This window comes from Ranitomeya variabilis, chromosome 3 (assembly GCF_051348905.1).
Source record: "Ranitomeya variabilis isolate aRanVar5 chromosome 3, aRanVar5.hap1, whole genome shotgun sequence".
NCBI classification, from domain to species: domain Eukaryota; kingdom Metazoa; phylum Chordata; class Amphibia; order Anura; family Dendrobatidae; genus Ranitomeya; species Ranitomeya variabilis.
In genome coordinates, this window is record NC_135234.1 from 338,326,929 (window position 1) to 338,338,239 (window position 11,311).

The window sequence follows — 11,311 nt, forward strand, 5'->3', positions numbered from 1 at the left end:
TCTTGTTCTGAAGCCAACCGAATGCCTATGAGGAATTCTGATCGCTCTCCATCCAGCATGCAGGCTCTAAAAAAGGTTATTCTTGACGAAAACCTAGAAGACTTGGTGCTGTCCTGTAAAACTCAGAGGCCGTACAAATTAGTTGTTGCAGTTGTTTTTGATATAGGGTGTATTCGTATTTGCATCAGCTAATTAAACTGAAGATTTTGCAATGAAAGTTATATTAATAACCTTTCTGGTTATGGGTTAAAAATGTTTTGTGAAACTGCCAATTTTTTGGAAACTGTTCTTGTGTTCAGTGAGATATTGATTTAAAATCTTACTTTTCAAAGGTGTGCACTCATTTATGCTGAGCACTGTATGACTATAAACTCTCCCAATCATAAGGAGTAGAAGAAGAGAAAATTGATACAGACCAGGAATTTCCTTGTCAAAACTAGTCTGTGTAGGTGAAGCGGAGGAAGATGTACAATGTAGAAAAACAACAACAAAAAACAATTGGGAGCTATGTGTTAAATCTTTAGCCCTTCCTGACACGTGACTTGGACAGACTGCAGTATGAATTACATCACTAATGCCATTTTATCGAATTCTCAGAGAATGCTTTCATATCTTGTATAAATTAAGGGTTTTCTAATGCTTGTGTCCATGCAGCAGTTGTGTATATACATGCATACTTACATACATACTTTCCTATTCTTCAATGAATTTATCTTAGGTTGGAGCTGGGAGAGTTTCCTTACTGTTACAGACTGAAGAAGATTAAGGAGTTTTTAGATAAAGAAAATGTGTCTCGCAGTGATGTTGTGAAAGAACTGGGTAAGAGGATTTTTTTGGGGGGTAGGAGTAGAGGGATGTAGTAGGGGTGAGGCGGATGTATGTACTGTAGTTGGTGCCAAATCATGAGTGTTATATCGTGCTGTCTTGTAACAGTATGGGCTCATAGAAGTGTAGTGGTTCAATGTCGTTTATTCTTACTATACAATGTGTCATTGTGAAACGTGATAATATTCTGCACTATTGCCATATTTTCTACATTAACAATAAAAGAATGGCGGTAACACAAAACAGGATCCATGCCAAGTATCAGTAGAACACAGGCTACAGTTTACTGCAAAATGGGATCTGACAACAAATGGGAAAACACTGTCTGACACCCAAAATAAATAAGGACACCGCGCTAACTAGATATGCATACAATAAATGGAGGAAGAAGGTAAACATAGAACTGAAATAATCAAAAGGAATTGACAAACGATGAATGTGACCTGATTAAGAATAATCGTGATCAATAGCGAAATTGTCAGCAGTGGCACGGTATGGGTATGGGTGTCATACAGAATGATAGAATGCTCATATGTGAACATACATAAAACCAGCACAATGCCTCCTGTTACCGCAATCTGTCAAGGAGACAGAAATTTCAGAGAAGATATAAATAAGTGGCAGGTATATGAATGGATAGAATAAACAGACCGCACACTTACTGATGATGATGTAGTTGCGGTGGAGGTGCTGGCGCTGTATTAAGATGAATCAAAGCAGGATCACCAGCGATCCGGTCATCCAGAGGTGGGCGGACCAAGAGACAGCGGGGCTGCCTAATCTGGGTGACGTCACCCAGATTAGGCAGCCCCCCTTTTCTCACCGCTCTGCAGCGGTTCTTCCGGCCCACGTGCGCTGGCCAGCGGCGTTCTAGGTGTGCGGCAGCCGGGCACCGACCAGGGAGGACGCTCCCCACACCAACAGGTGTCTCTGCCGCCCCACGCTGTCTCTTGGTCCGCCCACCTCTGGATGACCGGATCGCTGGTGATCCTGCTTTGATTCATCTTCATTCTATGTTTACCTTCTTCCTCCATTTATTGTATGCATATCTAGTTAGCGCGGTGTCCTTATTTATTTTGTATCCTCTTGTTATCCAATGACAGATTGAGCACAGTAGCTGTTTAGGCACCTGCAGCTCTCTAGTGTATCCCTCTGGGAGCGCCGGTGTGTTTCTTCCTTTTTTGTGCATTGTTTACTGTCTGACACCCATCAGTCAGCAAGTTATTACCTTTCTACAGGAACTTGTTTTGACTGGACAACGCACTTAAAGGGAACCTGTCAACAGGATTGTGCACAGTAACCTACAGACAGTGTCAGGAAGGCGCCGTTATACTGAATAAAAAGACACCTTGGGTGATGAAATCCATCTTGTGGCTGTTTCTTGATCTTTATTTACAGTTTTGTGTTAATGATATGCTCGTGCCCTAAGGCGGGGGTTCATATATGTGGTGCTCTGATTAGGTATTCATAATGCAGACTGCTGACAGGTCACTGATTCCTCACTGACCTGCCCCGTAGTTTACATAATGAGTACCATCATACTGAATTAAAAAAAAAAAAAAAAGCTTTTGAAGGCACGTGTTGGCCGTGGCACCTGTGCTGCAGCATAATCGCATGTGTACATTGCACTTATTCCCTTTTGCAGATTTACTTGAGCAAGGTAAAAAAAAAAGTCATTTTGAAAATGGCACCCACCACGCCTGCGCAGTAGCAGCTATTGGTTTGTAGAGAGATCAGATAGCTGCTGTTGCACAGGCTATGCCGGCACCATCATTCTGAAGAAGAAAAATCGAGGAGATCGCCGACAGCTGCTATTGCTCATGCCTGCTCAACAGCAGCTGTCGGATCTCTCTACAAACCGATTGCTCAAGTAAATCTGCAAAAGGGAATAAGTGCAATGTACACATGCGACTGCTGCACGGCCGGCACCTGCCTGCAGAAGCGTGTTTTTTTTTTTTGTTTTTTTTTTAATTCAGTATGTGATGGTATTCAGTATGTAAACTAGGGAGCAGGTCAGTGAGGGATCAGTGACCTGTCAGCAGGCTGCATTTTGAATGTCTAATCCGAGCACCACATACACCAACCCCACCTTAGGGCACGAGAATCTCATTAACACAAAACTGAAAATAAAGATTAAAGAACAACCATAAGACGGATTTCATCAACCAAGGTATCGTTTTATTCAGTATAACGGCGCTGGCCTGACACTGTGTGTGTAGGTTACTGTGCACAGTCCTGCTGACAGGTTCCCTTTAAAAGGAATCTGTCAGCAGTTTTGTGCTATGTAATCTGAAGGCAACATGAGTTAGGGATGGATATCCTGATTTTAGCGGTTTGTCACTTATTAGGATGTGTGCTGTTCCAATACAATCGGTGCTTTATAAGCAAGAGATTATCAATACTGAACTAACTGTCCATGCCTCCTGGTCAAACCCTGCCTCCAGCAGTGATTAGCAGCTTGCTATCACTATTTGATGTGCATAGAAAACTGCTAATCAGTAGTACTGGCGTGGTCAGCTTTCTGAGTTCTGTTACAATCAGTTTTCTATGCTGTAGATGTATCACAACTGCTGCACCCAGTAAAGTAAGTAATAAATTGTTGGATTCAGGGTCTCTTTCCCTACATAATGCTGCTCTCAGATGAGCTAGTAAAAACCTGTTGACAGATTCCTGTTAACTGTACTCATGCTTGGAAGCGTTTATTATGTCTTAGCATTATTTATACTGTATGTATGTACTATAAGGGTAAGTTCACACAGGGCGTTTTTACTGCGGTTTTTTTTATGCTAATTTTCAGCTGCTTTTTACAGTACCAGCAAAGCCTATGAGATTTCAGAAATCTCATGCACGCACATTGCTTTTTTGTATGATCAGTATTTTGTGCTTCGCTGCGTTTTTTGGACAAAGAGCATGTCACTTCTTTCAGTGTTCTGCGTTTTTTCTGCGTTTTTCAACTATTGACTTGAATGGGTGTTGAAAAAACTCAGATATCATTATTTGCTGCGTTTTTGCTGCTGAAAATTCAAGGACATTAGCATGGACAAAGAGGAAAGAAAAGCACTAAAAAAAAAGCACCAAATACGCAACAAACGCACTTAAACCTGCATTTTTGACGCAGCTTCTTTCCTGCCAAGAAGATCAGGTTTTGCTGCAGGAAAAAAAGCAGCAAAAACGCCCTGTGTGAACTTACCCTAAATCTGAAATACAGCAAATTACCTCCTGGCGAAAAATACTTTTCTTAGCAATTTTGAGCAGTATTTTTAACCCTTTTGTAAAATATTATGTGAGATCTATGCATGTAATTGTGTGGCCTTTGGATGGAAAAAAAATACCGTAAATAATCGAGTATAAGCCGAGATTTTCAGCCCATTTTTTGGGGCTGAAAGTCCCCCTCTCGGCTTATACTCGAGTCATACCCAGGGTCGGCAGGGGTGGGGGAGCGGGGGCTGTCTAATAATACTCACCTACTCCTGGCGCGGTCCCTGCAGGTCCCTGGCTTCCCGGCGCCCCAGCTTCTTCCTGTACTGAGCGGTCACATGGTACTACTCATTACAGTAATGAATATGCGGCTCCACTTCCCGTAGGGGTGGAGCCGCATATTCATTACTTTAATGAGCAGTAACGGTGACTGCTCAATACAGGAAGAAGCTGCCGGCGCCGGGGAAGCAGGGACTGCACCGCGCCAGGAGCAGGTGAGTATAACGGGGAGGGGGAGCACTGCGCTGTGCGATATTCACCTGCTCCACGTTCCGGCGCCGCTCCGTCTTCAGCGTCTTCTGCAGTGACGCTCAGGTCAGAGGGCGCGGTGACGTGGTTAGTGCACGCCCTCTGCCTGAACATCAGTACAGAAGACACTAAAAAATATCATCTTCAATCGCAGCAACAGCAAATGGGGCAAGTGTCTGTATGGAGCATCTTATGGGGCCATAACGTTTGTGCAGCATTATATGTGGCAAGTGTCTGTATGGAGCATCATATGGGGCCATGTGCAGCACTATATGGGGGCAGCACTATATGGGGCAGGTGTCTGTATGGAGCATCATATGGGGCCATGTGCAGCAGTATATGGGGCAGTTGTCTGTATGGAGCATCATATGGGGCCATAACGTTTGTGCAGCACTATATGGGGCATGTGTCTGTATGGGGCCATAACGTTTGTGCAGCACTATATGGGGCAAGTGTCTGTATGGGGCCATAACGTTTGTGCAGCACTATATGGGGCAAGTATCTGTATGGAGCATCATATGGGGCCATAATCAACGTTTGTGCAGCATTATATGGGGCAAGTGTCTGTATGGAGCATCTTATGGGGCCATAACGTTTGTGCAGCACTATATGGGGCAAATATCTTTAAGGAGCATCTTATGGGGCCATTATTAACCTTTATGCAGGATTATATGGGGCATATTTTAATATGGAGCATCTTATGGGGCCCATCATGAACTGTATGGAGCATTATATGGGGCTCCTGTTTCAATATGGATATTCAAAAACACTTAACCTACTGATGTCTCAATTAATTTTACTTTTATTGGTATCTATTTTTACTTTTGACATTTACCAGTAGCTGCTGCATTTCCCACCCTAGGCTTATACTCGAGTCCTTAAGTTTTCCCAGTTTTTTTTGTGGCAAAATTAGGGGGGTCGGCTTATACTCGAGTATATACGGTAGTTACGCTTCCTTGGTTTAAAGTATATTTTTAGTGACAGCAAGATGATTCCTTAAATATTGTCACCACAGATCTCCAGAAAGGCGGTAATGTAAAAAATATGGTGGAATTATGCTTTAGTGGGCAGTGAGAGGAAAAATGTAGTCTGTGCAGTTGTGTTCTGGATATCACTCAGCACTACAAATCTTGTACCAGGAGAAATTTTATTCTAAAAAAAAAAAAACAACAAAAAAACCCCCCCTTATTATGGGGAGTGTTACAAATGACAATTCAGAAATATTAGCCAATTGTAATCCATGGAGAAACATCTCACTCACGTATGCAGTATGTTTAATTCTTGATTTGTGTTCCCAAGGTCATGGTATTGCTGCTTTAGAATCCGTACCTACTGCGATCTATTCATTCCTGCGCTGCATGGACCCAGTGGAAGATCTTCCCAAAGAGATGAACAGCTTACAAAGGACTGTCGTATTCTGCATCTCGCTAGGTGGAGACACTGATACTATTGCAACCATGGCCGGAGCAATTGCAGGTGCTTACCATGGAGAAGATCAGGTCCCTGAAATCTGGAAAAAGAATTCTGAGGGGTACAAAGATGCAGAGCACTGGGGTAAACAACTGTGGGAATTATACAGCTCTCGCCTTCCTTCCTGAATGATCTAAAGAGGTTCTTTGTTCATATATACACTGCACACAAGCGGCAATACTGCTATTATAAGTAATTAATATATACTCCTGTGGTGCATGGGGTTCTTCCCAATGTTGTGCCATATACTGCTGATAAAACTGATTGGCTGCAGCTGCCATGTGGGGTATATGAGATGCGGCTGCAGTTGATGTAAGCAGACGCCCAATGGGAGATGCAGCGCTGGATAAAGTGGGTGATTTAATTATTACTTATTTTGGCTGTATTTCCGTCTTTGTGCAGCTTTTTTGTCACTGAGGGACTTGAAAACGTCTGATGCCTCTGAATCACAGTGAAGATTAAAAGCTCAAAAAGACTGACAGATTTTATATTAGTTACTGGTACTTTTATCCTTAACTGTATTACCATGATGTGTTTTGACTACTCACACGAAAGAAGAGTTTAGAAGTTTCGATCCACAAATAACATGTGACCACCTAATGTATTTTTTTTTTTAATAAATCACTGCTTAATAACCCAAGGTGTGATTTGCTTTGCTAGCAGCCTTGTATCATCACAAAGTGGCGTTTCTCTTTTTTTGGGGGGGGATTTGACATGGTTTTAAATGATAGTTTAAGGGGAATCTCTCAATAGGGTCAGCCCTTCGAAGACCTCTATATGGGCATGCAGGTGATATCAAGGTATAATTTTGTTCATCTTTCTATCTGTGATCCGATATCTTAATCCAGAGAAATGCTGTTAACCCCTTCCCGACCTGTGACGCCACTTAGGCGTCATGAAAGTCGGTGGCAATCCGACCTGTGACGCCTATGTGGCGTCATGGAGGGATCGCCTCCCTGCAGATAGGGTGAAAGGATTAACTCCAATTTCACCCGATCTGCAGGGACAGAGGGAGTGGTACTTTTGCCCGGGGGGGGTGGCTTTGCCCCCACGTGGCTACGATCGCTCTGATTGGCTGTTGAAAGTGCAACAGCCAATCAGAGCAATTTGTAATATTTCACCTATGAAATTTGGTGAAATATTACAATCCAGCCATGGCCGATGCTGCAATATCATCGGCCATGGCTGGAGACCGTGATCTGACCCCCCCCCCACCGACTGACAGCGTCGAGCCGCCGCCGCTGTCAGTCTTTTTCCTCCCCTCCGTTTTGTGCTCCGCTGCCCTCCGCTGCTTTCCTCCCCCTTCGGTGCACCCCCCCCCCCCCCCCCGCTGTCCGATCCCACCCCCCCGTACCGCTGGAGTCCCGGGGACCCTCCCGGTGTCCGTCCGGCATCTTCGATGGGCGCCACTATCTTCCAAAATGGCGGGCGCATGCACTTGCGCCCGCCGAATTGGCCGGCAGATTCGTTACAGGTACATTTTGATCACTGTGATGGGTTATATCACAGTGATCAAAATAAAACAATAGTAAATAAAGTCCCCCTTTATCACCCCCATAGGTAGGGAAAATAATGAAATAAATAAAATATATTTATTTTTATTTTTCCACTAGGGTTAGGGTTAGAACTAGGGTTAGGGCTAGAACTAGGGTTAGGGCTAGGGTTAGAATTATCATTAGGGTTGCAATTAAGGTTAGAATTAGGCTATGTGCAAACCGTGTGGATTTGGCTGCGGATCCGCAGCGGATTGGCCGCTGCGGATTCGTGGCAGTTTTCCATCACGTTTACAGTACCATGGAAAACCAAATCCGCTGTGCCAGTGGTGCATAAAATACTGTGTGGAAACGCTGCATTGTATTTTCCGCAACATGTAAATTCTTTGTGCAGATTCCGCAACATTTTACACCTGTTCCTCAATAGGAATCCGCAGGTGAAATCCGCACAAAAAACACTGGAAATCCGCAAGTAAAACGCAGTGCGTTTTAACTTCGGACTTTTCAAAAACGGTGCGGAAAAATCCACACATGAATCCGCAACGTGGGCACATAGCCTTAGGGTTAGGGCTGGAACTAGAGTTAGAGTTGGAATTAGGGTTGGAATTGGGATTAAGATTAGGGTTAGGGGTGTGTTGAGGTTAGGCTTGTGGTTAGGGTTATGGTTAGGGTTGGGATTAGGGTTGGTTGTGTGTTGGGGTTAGGGTTGGGGTTGGGATTAGGGTTTAGGGGTGTGTTGGGGTTAGGGTTGTGGTTAGGGGTGTGTTGGGGTTAGGGTTGTGATTACGGTTATGGTTAGAGTTGGGGCTGTTGGGGTTAGTGGTGGAGTTAGAATTTAGGGGTTTCCACTATTTAGGCACATCAGGGGTCTTCAATCACAACATGGCGCCACCATTGATTCCAGCCAATCTTGCATTGAAAAAGTCAAATGGTGCTCCCTCCCTTCTGAGCCCCGACGTAAGCCCAAACAATGGTTTACCCAAACATATGGGGCATAAGCATACTCAGGAGAAATTAGACCCCCAAAATTGTTGTACAATTTTTCCTGTTACCCTTGGAAAAATTAAAAAATGGGGGGCTAAAAAATTATTTTTGTGGGGGGGGAAAACGATTTTGTATTTTCACGGCTCTGCGTTATAAAATTCTGCAAAACACTTGGGGGTTCAAAGTGCTCACCACACATCTAGATAAGTTCCTTGGGGGGTCTAGTTTCCAAAATGGGGTCACTTGTGGGGGGTTTCTGGCACATCAGGGGCTCTGCAAACGTAACATGATGCCCGCAGACCATTCCATCAAAGTCTGCATTCCAAAACGTCACTACTTCCTTTCCGAGCTCTGCCATGCACCCAAATAGTGGTTTACCCCCACATATGGGGTATGAGCGTACTCGGGACAAACTGGACAACAACTTTTGGGGTCCAATTTCTCCTCAAACGCAACATGGTGACCGCTAACAATTGGAGCTAATTTTTCATTGAAAAAGTCAAATGGCGCTCCTTCCCTTCTGAGCCTTGTCGTGTGCCCAAACAGTGGTTTACCCCCACATGTGAGGTATCGGTGCACTCAGGAGAAGTTGCCCAACACATTTTAAGATCCATTTTGTCCTGTAGCCCATGAGAAAATGAAAAAATTAAGGCTAAAGGAATTTTTTTGTGGAAAAAAAAAAGTACTTTTTCATTTTTACGGATCAATTTGTGAAGCACCTGGGGGTTCAAAGTGCTCACTATGCATCTAGATAAGTTCCTTGGGGGGTCTAGTTTCCAAAATGGGGTCACTTATGGGGGAGCTCCAATCTTTAGGCACACAGGGGCTCTCCAAACACGACATGGTGTCCGCTTACAATTGGAGCTAATTTTTCATTCAAAAAGTCAAATGGCGCTCCTTCCCTTCCGAGCCTTGCCGTGTGCCCAAACAGTGGTTTGTGACCACATATGAGGTATCAGTGTACTCAGAAGAAATTGCCCAACAAATTTTAGGATCCATTTTATCCTGTTACCCATGTGAAAACAAATAAATTGAGGCTAAAAGAATTTTTTTTGTGAAAAAAAAAAAGTACTTCATTTTTACGGATCAATTTGTGAAGCACCTGGGGGTTCAAAGTGCTCACTATGCATCTAGATAAGTTCCTTGGGGGGTCTAGTTTCCAAAATGGGGTCACTTGTGGGGGAGCTCCAATCTTTAGGCACACAGGGGCTCTCCAAACGTGACATGGTGTCCGCTAAAGATTGGAGCCAATTTTTCATTCAAAAAGTAAAATGGCGTTCCTTCCCTTCCGAGCCATGTTGTGCGCCCAAACAGTGATTCCCCCCACATATGGGGTATCGGCGTACTCGGGACAAATTGTACAACAACTTTCGGGGTCCAGTTTATCCTTTTACCCTTGGGAAAATAAAAAAAATTATTGCTAAAAGTTCATTTTTGTGACTAAAAAGTTAAATGTTAATTTTTTCCTTCCATGTTGATTCTGCTGCTGTGAAACACCTGAAGGGTTAATAAACTTCTTGAATGTGGTTTTGAGCACCTTGAGGGGTGCAGTTTTTAGAGTGGTGTCACTTTTGGGTATTTTCAGCCATATAGACCCCTCAAAGTGACTTCAAATGTGAGGTGGTCCCTAAAAAAAAAAAATGGTTTTGTAAATTTTGTTGTAAAAATGAGAAATCGCTGGTCAAATTTTAACCCTTATAACTTCCTAGCAAAAAAAATGTTGTTTCCAAAAATATGCTGATGTAAAGTAGACATGTGGGAAATGTTGTTTATTAACTATTTTGTGTCACATACTCTCTGGTTTAACAGAATAAAAATTCAAAATTTGAAAATTGCAACATTTTCAAAATTTTCGCCAAATTTCCGTTTTTTTCACAAACGCAAAAATTATCGACCTAAATTTATCACTAACATGAAGCTCAATATGTCACGAAAAAACCAGAGTTTATTATAAATAAAAGGGGTGCTACCAGTGTGAGACATGAAATGACTGACAGTCTGTTCTCCTGATCTACATGTCTCACACTGGTAATGTCCCCTTTCATTTACAGTAAGCTCTGGGCGCACATCTCCGCGACATCTATGCCTCACTCATGGATATTGGCTAATTTACATATTGAGAAAAATATCGACTTTGGATACAACACCGTATTACAGCTATCAAGGTATAATTTTAGTCAAATTTATGACCTGTGTGCCTATGTAGTCGACTTTGGAGGGTTGATCCAACTGATAAATGCCCTTTAATGATTGGCTCAGGGGTCTAGTAGATCTCTTTTGCTGTCTTTTCAAAAACCTCAGGAAAACTTCAAAGTAGATGTATGATGGTATTTAATTTAGCAGATCTAGGTCCAAATATTTCCTGCCAGACAAACCTGACCTCTAGAGTTGACAGTGAGGTGTTGATGATGCCGACTTCATAGCTCATGTGCTACATTGCCCTTTCTATGGCTGCAGCAATCTCTAGCAATAGAATTCACTTATATTTTTCTTATTATATTGCGTTCAGGAGTGGGAAAAAATTGTTTTACAGTAACTGCAAAATGAATGAGATTTCTAACTTGCGATTTACACTTTTTTTACCTGTGTGTGCATTTTTAAAAATCCTTTCAGCGTTTTTACTGCAGTTTGTCTACAATGAGATTAAAATGGGTTAGCAGGAAAAATGCATGAAACGTTCATAATTTCCACTCCGGTTTTCGGGCCATGATCTGCATTTTCATACAGGAGAAAAATATATGCAAAAACTGTACACATCCTTATTTTGGTATTGACTGTCAGTGCAGTTGGTGAGGAACAGACCTAATTTTGAT

At 42.9% G+C, this 11,311-nt stretch overlaps 1 protein-coding gene across 3 annotated transcripts in view; it reads left to right on the forward strand.

The window, feature by feature from the left end:
• The window catches only part of ADPRS (ADP-ribosylserine hydrolase), a 120,091-nt gene extending 113,456 nt beyond the window's left edge, over positions 1-6,635 (forward strand). For all 3 annotated transcript variants that reach the window (XM_077295827.1, XM_077295825.1, XM_077295826.1), the window contains exons 5-6: positions 719-819; positions 5,851-6,635. In XM_077295827.1, the coding sequence (XP_077151942.1) occupies positions 719-819; positions 5,851-6,149 (400 nt within the window). In that variant the 3' untranslated portion in view covers positions 6,150-6,635. The remainder of the gene's footprint in view (positions 1-718; positions 820-5,850) is intronic.
• The last annotated feature ends 4,676 nt before the right edge of the window (positions 6,636-11,311 follow it).